Source organism: Streptopelia decaocto (assembly GCF_964273445.1).
Source record: "Streptopelia decaocto genome assembly, chromosome: 1".
NCBI lineage: Eukaryota > Metazoa > Chordata > Aves > Columbiformes > Columbidae > Streptopelia > Streptopelia decaocto.
In genome coordinates this window covers 7,459,704-7,482,947 of record NC_138663.1, presented here as the reverse complement: position 1 = coordinate 7,482,947, position 23,244 = coordinate 7,459,704, and the positions used below count along the sequence as shown (strand labels likewise).

Below are 23,244 nucleotides of genomic sequence, written 5' to 3'. Positions count from 1 at the left end.
TGGCCCATGCCAGACCCGATTTTAATTCCTTCATCATATTTTTCACCACTGTTGATCACCCATCACAAGAAGACACTACTCTGTTCTCACTAAGCCATGTCAGGAAACTATTTTCAATAAAATTTGTAAAGGACTCCACATTTAAAGAACAAGACAATTTACTTGGGCTGTTTAGGTGTATCCAGTATCATGGCCTTCATTCAAAAGTTTCAGCAGCTAAAGTGTGCATCAATATTCTCGCAGAAATTATTCTAACTTCTTGAAAATAAACTCACAAATCCTTTCTGAAAGGAATAAATCATTAATTTATCTGCGACTATTTGACAACATCTTTATGAACAAGTGTTCTGCTTACTACCGGATGGATGCTTTTCGTTAAGCATTTCCTACCTCACTCCTCAGGTTTAGAATTTTTCTTAATTAAAAACAAGTAGAAGGGGAAAAAGCCTTAAAAACTTCATTTGCTGTGTCTTCCTGAAAAGCTCCAGCCTATTCCTTCAGCGTTTTTTTGCTCCCAATTTTATAATAATTCAAAAACTACATTGCTCTGCGTGCCCCAGCCACAAGAGCAATAAGACTCTCCCAAGTCAAAAACAACCAACCAAACAAGCCCTTTGAGAGCAATAGCTGTGAAGAGAGGGATACAGCCACAAACTTAAAATATTGAGGATGCCATTTTTTTGGTTGAGAAATACTTGTTTTAACAGTTGAATCTCCAGCAGTAAAGTGGCATTGAGCACGTTGCAGCTTGGTGTGCTGTGGAGGGAACACACTTGGCCCAGTGAGGGGCAGGAGGACACGGCTCTTTTCTGTGGAGTTTGCCCTGCAAGCCCTTTTGATTTCAAACCCCCCTGCACCCTGCAAAAGAACTCCAAAGAGACAGACCCTTCATTTCTGTTTTTAAGTCTTTGTAACTCTGTGTGCAATAAGTACTTGAAAACTTTAATAAACATCTTCCTTCCCCTCCCCGTGGCCCCCTTGTTAATTGAAGGCTTACGATACTTACAATCTTCATCCAAGAATTTATACTGGATGTGTTTCTTGAAAAACTCCTGTATCGATCTACAGATTTCCTCATGTTGCTTAGAGATGTGGTCGTAGTATTGAGTGTAGTCCCTCTGCGATATACCTGTCAATAATTTCAGGTGATTACAAAGAGCTTTAGGCATGCAAAAGAAAGTCAGCTAGACAAAAATGCAGTCATCATCTATACTGGAGAAGATGGAGTTCTCCCAAGTTTCAATCATTAAGAATTACTTACTGTTTGGCTTTATTCTCCAATACTTGGAGCACTTCCACCAGGAATTTGTTCCTTGAACAGTCTGCCCTACATTTTTTCCAAACCTCATTTTATAAGTTCATGCTTTGACTATTTTTAAGTGAACTTCAGGAGGAACCTTTGCCTGAGTTCAAATTTCTAGTTCTTGTCTGTTCCTTTCAGTGTTATTTCCCCTAGTTGCTCTGGTCAAAAACTGTTTCTGTTCTGTAGTGAGAAGAACTTGGAACCACAAAATAAGCATTAGAAAAGATGATAGATCCTAGTTTACTGTAAAGATCCTCATTTAATCAATTTTTTAAGGGTGGAATAAAGCGTACCCATTTGCTAATGCACCACAGGTGAAACCTCAAATCCTAAAATCAACAAGATGGCATGCAGTCTAGTACCTTATTTCTCCCATTCACCCATCTTGAGGGCTTTCTTGCCTTATCTGACATCAGATAAACTATCCCAGCTACATCATGAGCTCTTAATTTCAGACTTTTGTTCACCTACAAGACAGTTTAAGCTGACATCAGTTGGATTGTATACTTGCACACAACTTAGTTGGCAGAAGTTCTCATAGGGGATATGTCAACACAAGCCACTGCAATATCCTGCTGCACAAATATCAACTCAAGACCTGCCCCGTCAATGCAGAATGAGTAACTCATGATATTCAGGGGAAGAAAAAGCCAGAATCCTCCACGAAAGATGTTTCAATGATAGCAGTTTGGTATTTTAACCATATACAAACCACGGAGATTACTATAAGACAATGCTGTCTACCTCCAAAGATACGCTCTTTAAAAAAGTTCATGTAAAGTTTATTATGTCAGTGGAACTCTGAATTATTAATACCACTGCAAAGCTTAACTCAAGTCTAAAAACAAAAACCAAGAGATGATGGCATCTCAAGGGATGCAGATGCGTAACTGGAAAATCATTTACTACATTGTGCAAGTATCACCCCTTAGTTTGACTGACAGGCTTATTAATTTTAAGAGCATGGGAACAGATTGTGAAAAATCTTGGAACTGCCTTCAGAAATGCAGCTGGAGTGCTAGCTAAAAAACCTCATACTGATAGATCTAGTAGGTTTCAAAACCTAGTAATGAAATACACAGAGTGTTTAATCAGCCAGCATACAAATTCTTTGAGGTACTTGAAAGTAAATATATATTCTATAATAAATCTACATTCAAATGTTTTAGAGGTTATTACAGTGACATACATCTCTGGCAGTTGTGTTCCAGCAGCGTGTAACAGGACAGGATTTAGCTCTTCCCCCTTCAAAAAAGCCACGTCAGCAGCCATTAAGCAATAGTGGCTTAATGGAGAATTTCTGCTATTAGCAAGATAAACTCTGTTACAGAGAACTGTAATAAACCCTGCAAGAGAATGGGAAGATGAGAGCAGAAGCCCCAGAATGAACAGCCAAATAAAAGGGCTGTGAGAACGGAATGTGTTGACAGCACCTGGATTAACACATCCCAAAACATCCACCTGCTGCCCCTTAGAACACCCAGATCAGGAAACGAAGAACAGGGAGGACGTTCCTAATGATTCACAGAGGTGGGACATGATGGAAACGCAAATTGCTGACAGTTCCTAACAGGTACAAAAAGGCATATCCAAAATAAGGCAGGAGAAACGATGAGGACGAAATAACTAATACCCCTTCACTTCCACATCATCACGAGGAATCCTGAACAGACCACGTGTATAAACGCATCTTGGTGCTTGTGAATATGTAGGTACGAGACAGACAAAATGAGCAAACTTGGTTTTATTTTGAAGTAAAAAAATCACCTTCCTTCCTATGAAGTCTGGATTAGAGCTTTGCTACATCGCTGCTGTAACATTTCCTTGTTAGAACAGTTTAGGCAGAACAATTCAATCTTGTTAATGCGCACCAGTCCTGTGCTACTTACATTTCTGTTCATCTTTAAAGATTCCATGGTAGACCACACCAAAAATGAATTGAAACTCCAGAGGAGTATTTAGCCTGCAATTAAACCCCTCAATTCAAGCACCTGTATGTGCACTAGATGTCTAAGCTCCTGTTATAGTTAGCAGAGAGCAGTCAATACATCTAGAAGGGTATAATTCAGCTAAATTTACACTAGAGCTGCCTAAAATACATGTTGTAGCCCAATCTGCGGGTCCTGTGGCTGTCACAGGTCTCCCGATGCACCCCCAGGCTCTTTGCACACTGTGGATAACCAGTTCAGTGTCACTTGAAACATTTTACATTTAGGCTTTTGAACCAGAGTAACAGACTAACAGGTTTTATGACTAAGCTACACTGAATATGATATGAGCTCAGACACCTCATACACCTGTGGACATCATGTTCTGATCTCCCCAACTTTCTGCATACAATATCCACATGTGGCCAGGTTTTATCGGCGTAATACCCAACTGCATCTGTATTTATTCTGCAAGCTGCCTATGTTGCAATTTACTTCTGAATATAAAAGAGTCACTTACAAAACAGCCTTTGGGCGAGGTTTCTGAATAAGCAATTAGAATTAAGAATATTCCCACTGTAATTTTGAGCATGCTGTGTTGTCAGGCTTTCAAATACATTGGAAAGAGAAATGTGGCATGCCGCATTTTAAATTGCAGGAAGAAGAAAACATTAATTCCAGAAATGAGGTGTGATAAGAAAGAACTGTCTTCAGATTTAACTCTGATTCAAGGAATCAAACTCCCAAGAACTTCACCTAATAATTTTACCTTTAAGCAAATCCTTACCTATAAGCTTGTTTTCCTTGACGAAGCATCTGAATTCTGCCCCAGGAATTAGTTCACACCATTTGCGAAGAACAAGCTGTAGAGGGAAAACAAATGACAGAGTATTGTTTGAGACAGGTAACACCTAACGTTTGTCAACAGGTTTACCTTCTAGATCTATAGTTCTGTTGTAATGATAAGACTCTGAAGTTATTCCTCACACAAGAAAACGAAACAATCTCAACCTGCAGTTCACATAATCATCTTAGCAAGTACTTCAAAGCATTTAGAGTTAATATATAATTCAAAGAATCACAGAATGCTTTTGGTTGGAAGGTAACTTCAAAGGCCACCTAGTTAAAACTACTTTAAAGTATTAATAGATAGATTCAAACTGGATATAAGAATAAACATTTTCACCATGAAGACCTGGGAGAGGGTGCCCAGCCTCAATACACTGAGGCTTTGAGAGCAAATTTGATATATTGCCAAGCAACCCAATTTGATCTCATCACTTACCCCGCCTGGAGCATGAGAATGCACTACAGACATCCTGAGGCCCCTTCCCACCTTAATTATCTTACTTTCTTCCACTTTGCATGGCATTTATAACTGTGAAATCATTTACAAAACAACTTCAAAGCTACATTAATGATAAAGCACAGAAAACAAACAAACAAAAAAATGCTGCCGTACAACACATCAAATCTGCCATGGAATTGGCAGAAAGTTGTTCCCTAGTCAAAAGAGCTGATGAGCAGAATTAAATTTAACCAAATGAACCTCTATTCTGGTACACACCCAAGCAGAATTCTGTGACGCCTTTGAAGGCGCAAATCAGTTAAAATAAGGACACAGGATAGAAATAGTAACCAAACTATTATAGGACAGACCGCCTGGTAATTAAAGCATATCTCTGGCAGCTTCTCAAGTTCTTGCATTTCCTAAGCTGAAGTATTCAGATGGATGCATTATTTTGAGGGCCTCAATTACGGCTCATGGGTACTGGAAACTCCCAACACCTAACAATTGCAACAGAAAAACCTCAGTAATCAAAGGTGACGTTCCTAACTACAGTGTAAACATGAAACTCTTTGTTTTGACTTTCAGATGTCCCGTGTTTTTAAAGGACATTAAGATAGTGCTTTAAAAAAGCAGGGCTCATTCACTTTTCTAAAGCCCTTTAAGCCCACAGGATGATGACAAATGCTGTAGTTACGTAAAAATTATTATTAGAGACATGACTAGATGCTGTCATAAAACCAACAGCACCAAGTATACAGTTTAAAACATCGTTAATATCTATGTTGCTAACTTAACATTTTAATCCAGTAACGAGCATATGAAACAAGATATGACAGACCACATCAGTTCAGGATGTCCCCAGCCACTCCATCCAGCTTCTCTCTTCGTAACCTCAGCTGTAATATTCATAAGCAGCAAACTATCAAGAATATACGACTTTCAGCTTTTGAACTTGTCCTTCCTGGCAAAACCCAACAAACATGAGAGGAAACCGCAAGGAAGCTTCCAAAGTCTGAACTTGAGCTCATCTCTGATCTGTAATTAAATGAACTCCTTATGACCTGGAGCGCTTAACCAGGCTTCCCCATGCTGCCCAAGTAACACAACGAAAACAAACAAAACAAATTTTATAGGCACATGCCCAAGCACAAATGGTAGCCTGTCTGTGAGCAATTCATTTAAATTAGAAATCATGCAAAGACTCTTACCTCGTAGTCCAAGGAAGGGTCAGGGGAATCATCAGTGCAGTGAATGAATCTAGAAAAGTAACGCACAAACATCAAAATCTGCTTTTACATATAAGGTTTTAGCCATAGTAAGAAAAATAACCCCGATCTGTGAGTCACCAAAGCTACTGTTAAATTATCTCCCAGATGTACAAATCAGGTAAATTCAATACATCAATAACAAAACGCCTTTCGACAATTATCGGGCGGAAGGAAAGGAAAAAAGAATTCTCCTCTATTCATCTAGTGCAATTTGGAAGCACTTAAAGTTGGACAGGGATGTGGCTAAAACATGACTGTTAATTCATGGAGTTTTTGTAGTTTGAATCAACAGCGCTGTTCCTTTCCTCCTTATTGTTATGATGGCATAACTGGATTCTCAAAGAACCAGGGAAACTTGAGCAATCTCATCTGGTTCCACTGCAGCACGTTTTCCCTCGTACTTTTAATGTTTAACTTCCTAAACCACACAACAGAGACACATCACCAGGCCTTGCAGCAGCTCATTTCCATGAATAAGGGATGCAGAGCAGCACCACAGCGCTTCTGATTCCACAGCACAGTATCTTTCTAAACTAAGAGGCGTAAGAAATACTCTTACAAATCTCTTGAGAGTGGGAATAAACAAAACTATTCCCATAACTGCACATGGTTTTGTCCCTTGTGAGTATGGGCTCTGTGTGCCACCTTTCAGGAACTATCAGGAATGGAGACCATTATACCCAAACCAACTTCTATGTACCTTTTTGTCATTTTAACAGCAAACGCTGCAATAGATCCTGCAACTTTCAAAGGGAATTCACAAAAGAACATGCATTTTCCTTCCAAGTGTACTCCCTGGCCTTATTGGCAACAAACTACTTCGATGTGCAGAAGAACTGCGTGAAGGGTCACTGCTGAGCAATAGTCTTAAATGGCAACATTTATGCTATTTCCATTTGGCACAGAACATGGTTAAGCAATCCAAAATTCTAACATCTCTACTATAAGCATTGAGTTTGCAAGACGTGGCAGCCCAGTCTTCGGTTTGAAGTGAAAAGCTATTGTGAGAGTATACAGCCAGCAGAAATAAATTTCACATGTTTTTGTTTAGACTTTAATATCCACTACATGCAGAAAAGGGCGATGGCAGCATGCTTTCCAGAAGTACTGTAAGCAAACAGATCATATATATCTGTAAGCCTATGCAAACAGATAACATCCTTCAACTACAGTTTATATTCCAAGCAATTTAAGATCTGTCAAGGCAATGGAAACAAACACATGAGAGCTTGTACTTTCGCTAGACTCAAAATTCCTCCCTTACTAGTATATATGCCTACCGTGCTCAACAAAATATACCCCCACACAAAACCAGTTATAAACTATATATAAAAAGGCAGCTGAAGTCTAGCACACGGACTTTTACAGTCCCTGCACACTGGGACCTGTATTACCTCTCACAGACTTCTGTATCTGAGATTGGGTTACCTGCCATCTGCTTCATTCCAACCACATCCAATCTTTTCCAGCAGTCAAAAACCAGTCTTATCAACAATCCAAATTATCCCCTGCTCAATCATGAAATAGTTTCGGTGACAGCTATGTGGGGAAGGATACTGCCTTTTTCCTTGGCGGGCAAAATGATGAATACAGACAAAAATACTGCAAGACATAGCAATGTTATTTTTCTTGAGCCTTAATGATACAGGACTGCATACAAATGAGGAAAAAAAATAAAAGAATGCAGCAAAAGACAAAATAAACTCAGGTTTTTATAGTCTCACTTTCCTTCTAAAAAGTTTTTATCAATAAAAGGACATTACTAACACTCCTTTTGGGGGGAAAAGTTTGGGCAACTTGAGGTAGTTGCAATTTTATATCTTTTACCAGTAACTGTTCAGACCCAGCTGAATTCCTCTACTACATATGAACTCTTGATCAGAAGAGGCAGAAGGGTATGCAGGGCTTCTTTAAACCACATCGTATTTGGGTGTGGAGGTACTTGAAAGTACAATCAGAAAGACTTCATGAACCCAAAACTGAGAGATATCTGGGCTCTCTTTTCTGGAGCCTTTGAATATTATCATTTTGAATACTACTAAGGCTGACGGAATTAAACTCTACTGCTTACGGGCCTTGTGCTGTGGTCAACAGATTTATACTTAGACGTCAAGAACAGAAGGATCAAGGTCTCTTTACACGTAACTGCTGTATGTTAATCTCCAAATGCATAGACTTGACAACAGGATGTGAAGTCATTACGTGGTTCAGTTTTCAACAGTGAGAAAAGGTCTGTAAGACCTCCAGTATCTTTCCTGCTCATCAGCAAATCACTGCGATTATTCTGTGGATAATAAACTATTACGAATATAAGAATTGTAAAAGTTATCCTGTACCTGACAGTTCCCCTACTATCGTCTCATAGGCTATTTTAAAACTTTAATAAAAATAAAATATCAAGGAGAAACTTCTAACAGCTTTTGAACTGCATCTTTATTTCTTGAATACTGAGCTTTAAGGGCTAAAAGAAATAGAAAATTCATGTACCACTCAAAAGAGAATCTTGTCCTACACTCTAAATTGCTAGGAAGAATGGGATATGAGTAGAAACCACGAGAAAAAAAAAAGAATAAATCAAAGGCCTCATTTTCCACATCCTCTCATGTGAAACTTTCTACCTTGAAACAGGTTATACTTAAGCCTAAATGAACAGCTTCTCTTCCAGGAAAAAGGTCTCCCGAGTGCCGAGTCACATCTTTCTGAGCCAACACTGCCTCCTATGTGCTGGTAGGAGAACACAGGATGTTATTCCTCCACATCTCAAAAAAACTTGTAATTCCTTTATAATTTGTAATTCAATATTTAGAAGCATAAAGTCTGGTATAAAAAAAAAAAAGAAAATATTCAGAATGTTAGCTTAAAAACAAAAAGGATTAAAACATCTGCTAGGTTTTAAGGTTAAATAATGTGCTTAGGAGCCTGGTGGGCTAAACCTCACTCGAGAGCAGACTTTCTCAATTGCTCTCAGAAACAGGGGCTTAAATTTTAGCCAAGACCTTTTATAAACACATAAATAAATAACTAAATAAAAAGCATTTCCCCTCATGTTCCTTTGTAACTTGAACATTAATACACTTGGAAACTTCTCCTTGGCCCCGTGGGAGTTGTTTCACCTGCACTCTTACCTAGTAGATCTTTCTTACCTACTAAACGTGGCACAGATGGTCCCTTCACTGTTTTTCCTGTGCTTAGGCAGGGTTGAGTGGCTACTTTTAGACTCTACTTCACATGTCTAACAAGCTTCTCAAAAAGTTTTCAAGAAGTAACAGGTCCACAGCACCAGCTGGTTTTATCAAATACTAAGAGTCAATTTTCAACACCTACGTACTTCAGAAAACTGCCATTCTTGCACGTGACTCATTCTGCCCCTCTAAAATAAGCCCTGCAAAAGATGTGCTCTGCATTAGGGTGCTTTTCAACAACATTGAATTTACAGGACTTCTTATTTCACCTCTACGGTTGTAATGTTCAAAATCCCAATAGTAGCACCTGCAGATTTAATACATCCAGTCTTGCCTTGTAGAACAGGAACAACCCCCAAAGTCTGAGTAAATAAGGTTTATTAGCGAGCATGATATAAGAACAAGCTTATCTTATAATGGAAAGGCATTACCATATTGTTAGGACTACTGCTCATAGTTGCCCACCTTGAGACTAATATAGATATATCTTAACTAAATGAAGTCCACACTTTCTAACAATGAGGAAAAAACAGTGTTCTAATCCAATACGCTCAACAGGACTTTAAAAGGATTTTTGTTCAGAAGTGGAGTCCTAATCACTTAACAGAAATCTCAATTAAAAACCAAAAAAAGTTCCCTTTCTATCCCATATCCACAGCACTAAGTTTTTGAAAGCCTGCATTAAAACCTGAAAAGTTCTGGATCACACCACCCACGAGTTTTTTGTGAACTCAGCGAAGTCAAATGCAACGCTTACTTTGAAGCAGAAACAACATTGACTACATTAACGAGTGCATCCCTCTGAAGTCTTTGTTAATTTATACAAAATTAACAACGAGGAAAGTTGACTCATTATTCTGAACTTTTCAACCAAACAGTGTCAACGTCATGAGAGAGCCCAAACCTTTAAAGCAGTCAAAGCTTATCTAGTCATGCTCAGTATATTTGCGTTAAGGCCATATTTTTTAAGGGTTTGTATTGACGTATTGCAAAGCCAAAATTTTCTTGGAACTTAAGACAGTTGAGAGTTATAGCAAGAGCATTTCCCTGACCTGAACAGTGTACAGATCGATACCAGACAAGCAGACAGGAAACGGGAGAGGAAGGAAGAGGGGAAGAAAGTGGTTTGCCTTAAGTCCCACGTCACTGGCAAGGCTGTATTAAGAAACAGATCTTCAAATCGCCTTTGCAAAGCCTCCTCCATATTACAACCCATTAAGTGGATTTTTAAGTTAATACAATTGAACAGAAAACAAAACAAAAGGGTCTACAACATTTCAGCTGTTACTTATGCAGGGCAAGAAACTTTTAGAGCATACTGAGTATTACTGAAAGAAGTAGAAATTCAGTGCATTTATCCTCCCTCTGAGTAGCCGTTCCAAGGGATTTGGATGGATTATGTATCAAATTTTCATTTGTTCAGCACTTCATGTTCTTATGCCAGTTACATTTTTAATTTCTGCTTGCTAAGCACTGGGGAACTGGCAGCTAATCAATGGTATAATTAAGGAAGACCACTGTTCTGATTCAGCAATAATCATTTCACTGTTTGGGTGGGGACATTTTGTACAAATAATTTAGCAATCTGGAAATACCATGCACAAATTGGACAATAATACGTGCTTTAATCAAGTAAAACAAAATGTGCTTTAATCAAGTATAATATGTCCATAAAATCTAAGATACATAGAGACCAAAGTGATTTTACACATTACATGTGTTCCCCTGGTCCTAAGTACAACTTCCATTCAAATTCAGGGAAACCACAAGGCTGCACAGTCCATATTAACCCTACTTTCCAAAAACAAAGACTGTTCTGACAAAACTGATGTGAACTTCAGGTGAAGAGATCAGAGCATCCCAACATGTAGGAAGTCGAGGAAGGGAGCCAGGAGACCTGAGTGGTTAAACAGGGAACTGCTGGGTAAGCTCAAGTGGGAGAGGAGAGTTTACAGATCATGGAAGGACAGGCTGGCCTTTTGGGGAGAATATAAGGCTGTTGTCAGAGGGTGTAGGGAGGCAACTAGGAAAGCTAAGGCCTCCTTAGAATTAAACCTGGTGAGAGGGGCCAAGGACAACAGGAAGAGCTTTTTAAAATACATGGCAGATAAAACTAACACCAGAGGCAATGTAGGCCCACTGATGAATGAGGTGGGTGCCCTGGTGACAGAAGATACAGAGAAGGTTGTGCTGCCATCCAGAGACCTGGACAGGCTGGAGAGTTGGGCAGGGAAAAATTTAATGAAATATAACAAGGGCAAGTATAGACTCTTGCATTTGGGCAGGAACAATCCCAGGTTCCAGTATAAGTTGGGGAATGACCTATTAGAGAGCAGTGTAGGGGAAAGGGACCTGGGGGTCCTGGTGGACAGCAGGATGACCATGAGCCAGCACTGGGCCCTTGTGGCCAGGAAGGCCAATGGCATCCTGGGGTGGATTAGAAGGGGGTGGTTAGTAGGTCGAGAGAGGTTCTCCTGCCCCTCTACTCTGCCCTGGTGAGACCACACCTGGAATATTGTGTCCAGTTCTGGGCCCCTCAGTTCCAGAAGGACAGGGAACTGCTGGAGAGAGTCCAGCGCAGGGCAACCAAGATGATTAATGGAGTGGAGCATCTCCTGTGTGAGGAAAGGCTGAGGGAGCTGGGGCTCTTTAGCTTGGAGGAGACTGAGGGGTGACCTCCTTAATGTTTACAGATATATAAAGGGTGAGTGTTACGAGGATGGAGCCAGGCTCTTCTCAGTGACAACCAATGGTAGGACAAGGGGCAATGGGTACAAACTGGAACACAAGAGGTTCCACTTAAATTTGAGAAGAAACTTCTTCTCAGTGAGGGTGACAGACACTGGAACAGGCTGCCCAGGGGGGCTGTGGAGTCTCCTACTCTGGAGACATTCAAAACCCACCTGGACACCTTCCTGTGTAACCTCATCTGGGTGTTTCTGCTCCGACAGGGGGATTGGACTGGATGAGCTTTTGAGGTCCCTTCCAATCCCTGACACTCTGTGATTCTGTGAAATTACTGCTGGTTCAAGGTAACACTCATACTGTGAAATCTCACAGCACAGGAGCCAGAACGCATTCATTGCCTCTACCGCGAAGTCAGCGCTGTCTGCGGAGGGCAAAGGGAGCAACTGAAGCACTAAATGTACCTGATACAAGATAAAACCTGACAGAAAATGTACTGATTTCAGTCTCAGTGAAGGCGGTTGAACCAACTTGTTCTACCATATGAATGACATCAACAAAGAGCACAGAAACACACGAAGAGCTGACACATCTCCTAAATAAAGTGGTGCTTGCTAAACACTTGATTGTGTCCCAAACTCATTAGAAAGTGGTTAACCAAACAGAAATTCTCCAAGGAGCTTGGGATGCTTTTAGCCGTCTTTATACATGAGGATAGTAGAATATAAACCCTGTATTAATATTCACAAAGGGGTGATACAAAGCGTGCAGTTCTTTTCGGAACCATAAGACTCAGTCCTGAAAAGGACACATTAAATTGTAGTGCTCTACCCTCTGAGCAAACCGTCCTCAAGACACCTGGCCTCCCATTAGGGGAAAGCATGTAAAAAAGTTCCTTGGTAAGGCACAAAAGTCTTTTGAGAATCAGTATTCACTCAACTTCGAAATGCAAACTACAGATTTCTTGTGTCCTACATCCCTTTCACTCTCTGTGATCCCAGACTTCTCAAAGCTCAGAATTGTTTTCCCAACATATTTTTCAAACTGCCTTCTCACTCAAACATCTTCTCCCCTCCTTCTCAGTCTCTTCCCCTCATGCTGTAGGTTAGAAATAAAGTAAACCCAGCATCAGAATTGGACTGACAGCATTGCTAGCACTCCATAAATGCAGAGAGGATGAAGATGTTGCTACCTATCATTTTTTTTTTTAATGCACCAACAAACTGGGGAAAATTGTTACTAGAGTTGCAGGACTAAAAGAAATATGTCAGTTGCACAGCATTAATGCAATTGGTTTCACATTTTAGAAAAGACAATTCTTATCAGGTCATAAGCTACTTAACACAGATTGTGACGCTTTGTCACCCCCTATAAAGCACCTGGAACAAGGGCCCTGCATTTAATTCATTCTCCTAAAGGTTGCAGTAATAGAAATAAGCACTGAATAATTATTGGAAAGCAATCTCTTGGATTGCCCTTCTTCTTTGAAATTCTGCTTTTCTGAAAAAACAATAATAGTACTAATAGTAATAAGAACATTAAACTCTAATTTTATTTTCTTTCAGAAAAAGGCTGTATTTCAGAAATGAGTGACATGAATCAGGAGGAAACTGTTCCCATATAATTAAGTACTCTCTTCATGTGAGCAGATAAAATAAACCCCAAGCATACCACATTTGTAATTTTATCTGTAACTATTCTCCCTAATCACAGTTTTCAGAGTGTATTTTTTTCAAGGGCTACAAGAAATTGGGTTCAGAAGGAGCCCTATGAATACATTAGCAGAAGTCACAGGCATCTTCCAGGCAGCCACACAAACTTCAGCAGCTTTAAAATTTGAAAGGGACATGGTAAAATTGCGCTGTGTTACCATGAGAAGTGACAACAATAAGGTAGAGGGCAAAAAATAAATGCCAAGGGGGGTGTGATGGCAACAAACCTCCAAGTTTAAAACAACACTTGCCTAGGAAAGACTCGCAGTAAGTAACAATGAAGATAATTTGCCTCACAATTCTCTGCACTAAATCGGACCTGGCATTTGTTTTTACACAGTGGAGGGAAACAAAGAAGGAGGGGAGAGGTGGGAGAAGCTTCAAAGAACAAACTTATTACTGTACTTGAAACTTATATTACAAACTTAGTACTTATATTACAAACTTAAATTACTGTACCTGAACAACTTTAAAACAGAAATATGTATTTTTGTATCAGATATTTATCATTACTGTACAGTAAAGAGTAAGATCTTTCAAAAGAACTGAGAGGGGGGTGGGATTTGTTTTACTTGGTATAAATAGATTGTCTTCTAGAAATCTACTTACGGCTGAGTGAGGTCACGGGTAATGAAGTCTGAACTTTTGAAGAGGAGGAAGATGTCACTGAGAGCTTTACATTTCAGAGAACTGTTCATTGCTATCCAGTAGGCATCCTAAACAAATAAAGATTATCCAAAAACACACCTTTATGAGCTGGAAGGAATACAATATTATGCAACATTTAAAATACATGCAGAAATATATATTTGCTTTTAATTTTGAGGAAAACTTCACTAGCTGTTACAAGAGACACAATGGTTATTGCTTTTCTTATGAACACTGTTGAAAGCAGACCTAATCCATTCTAAAACACAAGTTTTTACTGTTTCCAGGCACTTTCTTGGAATGCTTGACTGAATACAATTTTCCCTTGAGAATATGATATAAAAACATTTGGGTGTACCCATCCTTAAGTTAGGGTACCTAAAAATAACTAGTGAGAAGTTCATTGCTTTTTTAAAAAATGTGGGGTTTTTAATCTTTATCTCAGGCAAAGTCTTCAAGTAGTATCCTAAATAAGGAGAGTCTGTCCATCACACTGATCTGTGACAAGGACACAGGGTTTTAGGTAAAAAAGCCAATGCTGTCTTGCATCAGCCTCACCAGCAGCACCCCATCAAGCTCTAATCCATCCTGATGTATCCATTCATGTATCCATGATCCTAATCCATTCTGATGTATCATATTTTACTGACATCTTGTCTATCACTCGTTCCTTTCTCAGGAACACTAGTCTCTTCTACTTTCCAATGCATTAGGATAATACAAAACAAAACAAAAACACACCAAAAACCACATATATAACACCTATTACAAGTTTAGGGAGTCATCATTCTTACCCTTGGAGCACTCCAGTTAAGTTTAGGAAAAACACTCCCACCCAAGGAACTTATTGCTTCTTGAACTTTAGCTGTGAACTCAGGAAATTCTGGTGCCTGAACAAAGAACATCAACAACAATATCAATTTCAGTAGATCTAACAGTGACGTGTAGCCATCTTCTAAATACCATTAGGAATATGTATTGTCGAAGGAATAAGCATCTCCAAAATTAAGAGCCAAGAATCCTACAAAAATAATGTATTTGTAGAAATAAATCACTTAAGAATCAACTCTGACCTTCTTTCAATCAGAGAAAATTGAACAAAAGTTTCCAGTTCTCACTCTCATTACTAGAAAGATTCCATGAACTTCAGGGGAAAACTCAAACCTTCCTCATGTTCAGCATGAAAGCTGCAACAGCCGGCAAATGTGCAAGTCAAATAAACAGATCTTAAATACAGACCTGATGTTTTATACCTAATTGTTGTATATAAGTAAGATCAAAGAAGATTTAAAAACAAACAAACATTCAAAAATACTTTGTTCAGAATTAAGCATCTCTTCATGAAAATCTAAAACACAAGTACTATAGCATTCTGTCAAAGGTATTAAAAGGTATAAAGTGATCAGTTCTGTTCTGTAATTGTTCTCCAGCTGCATTTTGGAGTAAAAGTAAAGTAAAGAAATAAAGTAAAGAAATAAAAGATCAACTCATAAGCAATTTGAGTGACAGATCCTCATTTAAGCTTTAGTTTTACAAAATGTTTTAAGTTATGCTTTAACTAATCAGCTCTTAAATTAGGTTTTAAAGTAACTCCTTAACAATACATTGCATCATAACAGAGGACACGCTGCCAAGGTATGGGTTGGACTAGAAAACCTTGTCTTGTAAAGAACATTGTCAATACTGTAAATATGAGATGGGGGGGGACAAAGAAAAACAACTCATCAGGATGCTATAAACTCCACTCTGAATGTGGTGCAATATATAAAAAAAAAATCTGATTGCTGACCTTTAAAAATAATATGAAAGGATTTCAGGCATATGTCAAAGATTTTTGATGTAATAGGATTTATAGCACGACGTATATAAGAACACCATTTCTGCCTGAGTATTTTTAAACTCAACTCAATGCCAACTTCTAGGCTAAAGCTAATCGGTGTCACTCAAACAAAGCCCTCACAGCCACACAAGTGATCCAAAAAGTTCATACATTTTGGCTTCTCCTTTCTGCAGCCTCCCCCAATGCAAACACTTAACAAAACCCCTCTCGCATTTTAGTCCAGTGACCCAGACTGAACTTCAAACATTCTGAATCTTTCCTTAGTGTGTTACCTGGTCTCCATGGGAAACTACGCTTGAAAAACCGAAAAAGCACTTCTCTTATTTTACTTTATTTTCTCTTATTTTACTTTATTTTCAGAGCTTCGGTCAATTCTAGAAATCGTTCCTGCAAGAAGCAAAACTCTTCATCCACCGCATTCTTACCCCATCTCTTGTTTTGATGGAAGCCAGGAGTCATACTATATATGTAATATATACATATATGTAACACCAGCACATACTAAGCCTCTCCGGGGAAATGTCATGTCATTTGATTAATATGAATGAAGAAATATACACAAGAGGATAGCCATAAAGCTGCATGAACAAGCTAAATTCTAACAGTTCCTAAATTCTGAACGCCTGACTTTGCATCCATTAATATTAACACCCTTTTTTTTTAAACCCAGGATTTTCTATAATCCTATATTCTAATTCTTCTTCAGAAGACAGACACAGCAAGGGAAACAAGTTCTACCTGATGACTCAGGTGGGTCATCAAATCAGAATAATCACAACCACAGCCCACCCTACCCTGAGCCGAGAAACCAAGAGAATTATAACCTGGGATTTACCATTAATAAAGTGCAAATACTCTTGGCTGACAGTGAATGCAGCCTCCAGCCTGCCCCACTATCCTTTACACATTATGTTCCCTCGTGTCTCACTGTTCAGCTTTCACATCACTACTTGATCCATTCTCATCTCTTGCAGTAACTCCAGGTGCAGCTTGCCACCCATCTGCATTCTACACAAGCTGTTTATTCACTCTCTACATTGCTGTCAAAGTGGCAAGAGGTAACACTTAAAAGCACCAAATACTATTTTCATTCACTCACTGACCTCAAAGCAGCCCCTAGATTTCAGGTAGAGAAAGCTTATCTGCCATGGATGGATTCTTCAGAGCAATCATCTACCAAATTTATGAGATGATAAAGAGCACATCGTGAAATTCTGCTTTTCGAGTCTCCCTCTTTGACCAAATGCAGGTGTATCTTTGTAGGAACTAGCCACAGGCACAAACCATGTTCATTATTAACCGTTTTCAAAGTTCCAGGTTTGCTGGAAGACAAAGCCCTGCCAGTCTCTGAATAAACAGCCACCTTGGAGGCCAAAACATCCCTCCTCTTCATCCACCCTTTATTTTATTGCTGAGCATGATGCAAGATGCCCCATCCCTGGAGACATCCCAGGCCAGGCTGGACAGGGCTCTGAGCAACCTGATCTGGGTGAAGATGTCCCTGCTCATGGCAGGGGGGTTGGACTAGATGAGCTTTGAAGGCCCCTTCCAACCCAAACTAGTCTATGATAATTTACAATCTAATGCATTTACTTTATCAAAACTTAGACACTTGAACTGAAGCTATTAGCATGTGTAAATTTGGTTTGTATTCATTTTAAAATCTAGGCCATAAACTCTGTGCCAGCATATGCACAACTCAAAGCAGGGGCTGTGTTTATATCGCACCTAATCCAGCGTTAGCAATTCAGCACTACGTTGAACTGAGCTGATAGGACTGAAGTCATAATATCAACGTCAGACAAGTGCATGAGTATTAAACCTGAAAACAACAGGGCAACATCAAGTTTCAAAAAGATGTAAAAAAAGATCAAGGAAGCCTGTTTTGTATCCATCATGATCCTGATTCTAAGCCAGGCACAGTGCAAGGAGACCATAAAGACATGAAAAATTAAATAAAAAAAGAAACGTACTCAGGAGGAAATAATGGCAAAGGTGTAAGAGTAGAGCTGTGAAAATTGAGCTGCAGGAGCTTTGTTTCTTCTGCATCCAGTCTGATTAAGTAATTGAGAGATATTCAAAGTGGTGAAAATGAAAGGCGGCTATATTTAGAGCCATACTTCAGTTCATTTCCTATAGTCTAACAAGTGTCCGATTGTTGGGGATGAAGAAAAGTGTTTTATTTTTAGGTAAATAAAATTAAGCCATCAAGGCTTTTTTGAAGTCACACACATCTACACTGCCATCTGTCTAGAAGGGCCTGAAAAACGTTAAATACAGCAACAGGTATCTGTAAAGGGCAACAAGTTTGTATCACAAGGTTGCAGGAAGGATATGGCTGACAAACCCATGTTAGGTTTTTACAGGACCTTACCTTAAGCGTCGTAGTATTCTCATCATCCGACCACTGTTAAAATAAGAACAAATCAAAGGTTACTGGTTTCCTGAGACATCTTTTATAATTTATGAGAACATCAGAATCCACATGGCTTCCAGCAACACCCAGATCAAATCACTGCCCTGGAACTCCTGTAGCATAACATCACCATCCTCCAATTATTAAAGCTGTAAATTAAGACAGGAAAAACATTGTCTATTCAGCAGAAGTACTAAAGTATTGATAAAAGAAGACAACTATATATTTTAATTGTGATTTGTATGATAAACTCAGATATTTCAGAACTCGGGAGTCTTCGCTGTCTAAAGCTTGTCTCCAGCTCTTCCATCCTGAGACCCATGACTCATTAGTTTCAATTATATTTCTTTTTCCTCTGTTTTTTGTACCTTCTGTCACATTGCATTTACAACACTTTTCAGCATCTTTCTTCTAGAATACCCTTCTGAGCTCTTATGGCCTCGGAAACTCTCATTGTTTCTTTTAATAGCTCCTCCAAATACACTCACTCCTAATTTTCCAGGCCATGAAACAGCATTAAGTTCAATTCCAGCATCCTTCAACATTTCCTACTCATCATTACACAAGCAACTATCAAGAAGTAAAAAGTCTTCTGTGAAAGAGCATACAAACATTTTAAACCTTCCCTGATATATATATATATCAGTATATATATACTGATATATCAGTATATATCAGTATAAATAATGTTTTTAAGTTTTTCAAGGCAACTACCACGTGATTATTTTTGTAAACAGTACTCTTTATTTTATTATTTTGTAAAAGCACTTTCCTCACCTATAAATTATACAGAAAAGGTTACACATCCATATTTTCCTCAAGAGACTTGACATTAAGTTGCATTTCATACTGACCTGTATTTCCTCTGCATTGTCACTCCCCTCCTCAGCATGACTTGGCGGATCTTCTCTAAAACAATAAATTAGCAGGAAAAAATAATTAAGTACTCAAGTTTGACTTGACCATATACATTACATTTCCACAATATCTACCAGATGTTGATTTCAAAATGTTTTGTAAGAAGACTAAGCCTCACAACCCTTGGCAGAGAAAAATCAGAGAAAGCCAGTAGAGAAAACTGAAGACTGAACGCCCTGGCATTAGACTTGGGCCCTACCCAAAACAGTTTGCTTCTTTCAAATTAGCAGATAACTTTGTGCTCTGAAAACACCATAATCAAAGCTTTTCAACACTGTGTTAATCATTCAATTTAAATTATGCTTTGCCTCCATACTCCTTTTCCAAGTAGAAATGTATAGAACTTGAGTTTCAGATGTTGACCTGTGAATTTCTGGTTCTGAAATGAAAACACCCTCACACTTTGCATGCAGAAAAGAAGATCCTACAGAAAGTGCAGACATAATCACTAGCTTTTTCTACACAATTCTCTGCTGTTGTAAGCATCAGCACACATGGGAGAAAGCACTTGATTGCAAATATTCCCTTGAAGTTTCAGGTGACTATTGAAGTACTTTAACCAATATAGCTGAGTGTAAAGATCTTGAAGGCGATCAAGCTCTTGAAGAAGAATTATTCACAAGACAGCGTAGCAAACAGAGCAGGTTCAAATGCACATCCCTGCCAGAAGTCAACTCTTCAACAACCTGAGCCTCTGCAGTCCCTCAGTGCACTTCCATAGGGATTAAACTAGCAATTCAGTTTTTGAGGTCTAGAGGTCGGATACTGGCTCACTGAAGATTAAAAGCGATCATGGCCTTGGCTGCAAGAAGATCACAATCACTTGTGGCTAAAAAAAGTTCAATTCAGAGAAAAATTGGTTTCTAGAATGGATTTTAAATTGTAAACATCTTTAAAAATATAATTTAAATCAATTATACAGCTGTTCGTTATTCCATTGAAGACAGCTGGAATTGTTTGTATAGTACAGCTGTAAAGTCAAATCCTCAGTTACGGCTCTTCTGAAGGCTGATTAAAAAATAAATGGCTGATGCTAAATAAGTTGCACAATTCTGCAGAAGCAGTTAACAAAACCACTTATCCAAAATGGTTTAAAAAACAATTCTGATTTTCTAGATACCTTTTCTAAAAAAATAGTTTTTAAATTAAAAAAGACCTCTCATCTTTATGAGGTGTTTAAATAGCTTCAATTTTATACAAATTGTTTCCTGAGAAATTAGACATGGATCCCTTGCACTCACAGCCTAACTGGTTCCTCTGTAAGAGCCAAATGACCAGTTAGGAAATAAGGGAGTGTGGACTGATTTCTCATGCTGATCATTAACAAGATGTATGCATGCAACAATAATTTTACAAGAAGGTCATACATTGAGATTCTAAGCAGAAAACAGATAAAGCCTGGGTTCTTCCCAACTGTTTCTCATATCTATCAGCCTCATTCTTTTCCATCCAAAATCTTGGTATATGTGTACACACTGGACATTGAGCCATGTTGTAGGCATGGATTACAGGTGTGTCAATGATTATACAAACTCAATAACTACTAAGATTTTATATATAGCAGATCTTATGGAGAATTAAACTCAGGTAATGTCACTTCACCCCTGGATAAGGCTGCAGGCACGTGAATGGTGTGGCACAGCCCAAGCCTTTGAACTGGAGAGAACGGTATCAAAGCAACCAGACACAAACCAGCAGGCTGTGCACTGAAACCCGAGAGACCAGTAGACTCCGCAATGAGAAAGGAGGAGAAAAAAATGAAAGAACTGCCCCTATTTGGTCTAGAATCAAGCATACTAATTGGATTTTAGGATCTGCATCAGACACCAGCAAGTCAAGTTTTACTAACAGCAACAGTCAGCCCATTCACATGCTCACACAGAATGAGGTTTATTGCAGCCAGTCTGGTCAAATTTTAAAAACACAGCTATAGGAAACATAATATGTTTATACAAAATAGTGCTCCAAATATAAAATAGCACTAATTCTTGGAGGGTGGGGGGAAAACACTCTTTACCTTCCAGAAACCACAAGTGTTCCATCATCCAGCAAATATTCTTTCACATTATCTGGCAGGGGAAGTATAACGCTGGAAGAAACATAAAAAAGTCTTTAATGATTTATTATTAATATTACTTATTAAAATAATAACAAGACCTGAATAAAAATAACTTGCTTTTTAATAGGATATAACTCAATAAAGGTATACTTTATTATCTAAAACTATGAAAAAAAACATTCCTCTTTCTCCCTTCTCATCCCTTCCCAAAAAGCAATGCCCATTTTCCCTCTAGGGAAGTAGAAGAGAAAGAGGCAAACATTTTAGATGAAATGCAAAATAATGCCCCATTCCTTGAAAGCTCTAAGAAATTCAAAGAAACAGGGTGCATGACCAGTGAGGAGACATCATGTTGCTCAAACTAAACATTTCCCCTCTTGAGATCCAAACCAAAATTTGCCTATACCACTCAAACACTCCAAAAATGCAGGACTATCACTAAACTTACCAAAAATATGCACACACTAAACACTAAAATCCATAAAATATTAAATGGAAAAGGTTCTTCACCCAGAGGGTGCTGGACACTGGAACAGGCTCCCCAGGGAGGTGTCACGGCCCCAGGCCTGACAGTGTTCAAGAAGAGACTGGACAACACCCTCAGACACATGGTGTGAACTGTGGGGTTGTCCTGTGCAGGGACAGGAGTTGGACTCGATGATCCTTGTGGGTCCCTTCCAACTCAGGACATTCTGTGATTCTGTGAAATGGTCTGATCACTAAAAGACCGATATCAGCACTTTTTGATCCAACTGGGCAACAAACTTGAGCTTGACTTTGCTGAGTTACTGGTAGCTCTCATAACCACCTTGTAACCTGCAGCAGCACCTTAGAAACTGCCGAATTTGCTACAGCTTCCAGAAATACACAGAAACACCAAGTCAGCCACCTGATTTGGGTGCATTTGGACCTCAAAAGCTCATCCAGTCCAATCCCCCTGCCAGAGCAGGAACACCCAGATGAGGTTACACAGGAAGGTGTCCAGGCGGGTTTTGAATGTCTGCAGGGAAGGAGACTCCACAACCTCCCTGGGCAGCCTGTTCCAGGCTCTGGCACGCTCACTGTGAAGAAGTTTCTTCTCAAATTTAAGTGGAACCTCTTATGTTCCAGTTTGTATCCCTTAGCCATTGTCCTATCATTGGTTGTCATCAAGAAGAGCCTGGCTCCATCCTCCTGACACTCACCCTTTAGATATCTGTAAACATTAATGAGGTCACCCCTCAGTCTCCTCTCCTCCAAGCTAAAGAGCCCCAGCTCCCTCAGCCTTTCCTCACACAGGAGATGCTCCACTCCCTTCAGCATCTTCATTGCCCTGCGCTGGACTCTCTCCAGGTCCCTGTATTCTTGAACTGAGGGTTCTCCCCTCAGCTCCTGTTCCCCAGCTGAACTCCCCAGCTCCCTCAGCCGCTCCCATCACACTTGTGCTCCAGCCCGTTCCCCAGCTTCGTTGCCTCCGCTGCACTCTCTCTAGTATTTCAATGTCCTTCTTATGATGAGGGGCCCAAAACTGATTACAGTATTCAATGTGCGGCCTCTGCAGTGCCCAGTACGGTGGCACAATCACTTCTCTAGTCCTGCTGGCCACACTATTCCTGACACAGGCCAGGATGCTGTTGGCCTTTTTGGCCACCTGGGCACACTGCTGGCTCTTGTTCATCCCTGCCCTCACTCTCACACTCCTCCCTGCCTTCACCCACACACCCGCTCCTCCCGGCCCAGCCTCCCGTCCAGCCCCACAGCGCCAGGGCCGGGCCTGCCCCAGCCCCACAGCGCTCCCCTCACCTGCGGATGGTGACGGCCCAGAACAGCGGGTACCACACGGAGAACTGGCAGTGCACCACCTGCTCCTTCTTCATCTTCCCCGCTCACCCCGGCCCGGCCCGGCCCGGCCCGTTTCTCCGCGCTGCTCCCGGAAGCTCCCGCACCGCCCGGAACCTTCCCCGCGGCTCCCGCTGCCGCCCGGCCCGCCATGGCCGGCGCACCCGGCCCCGCCT

The 23,244-nt window shown here is 39.8% G+C and overlaps 1 protein-coding gene across 1 annotated transcript in view; it reads right to left on the bottom strand.

The window, feature by feature from the left end:
* The window catches only part of CDC123 (cell division cycle 123), a 35,824-nt gene extending 12,604 nt beyond the window's left edge, over window positions 1-23,220 (bottom strand). The window contains exons 1-9 of the mRNA XM_082075968.1: window positions 23,033-23,220; window positions 21,209-21,280; window positions 19,128-19,182; window positions 18,232-18,264; window positions 14,812-14,907; window positions 13,979-14,085; window positions 5,731-5,779; window positions 4,019-4,094; window positions 1,007-1,129 (exon numbers count right to left, since the gene is read on the bottom strand). Of these exons, the coding sequence (XP_081932094.1) occupies window positions 1,007-1,129; window positions 4,019-4,094; window positions 5,731-5,779; window positions 13,979-14,085; window positions 14,812-14,907; window positions 18,232-18,264; window positions 19,128-19,182; window positions 21,209-21,280; window positions 23,033-23,106 (685 nt within the window). The 5' untranslated portion in view covers window positions 23,107-23,220. The remainder of the gene's footprint in view (window positions 1-1,006; window positions 1,130-4,018; window positions 4,095-5,730; window positions 5,780-13,978; window positions 14,086-14,811; window positions 14,908-18,231; window positions 18,265-19,127; window positions 19,183-21,208; window positions 21,281-23,032) is intronic.
* Window positions 23,221-23,244: the final 24 nt, after the last annotated feature.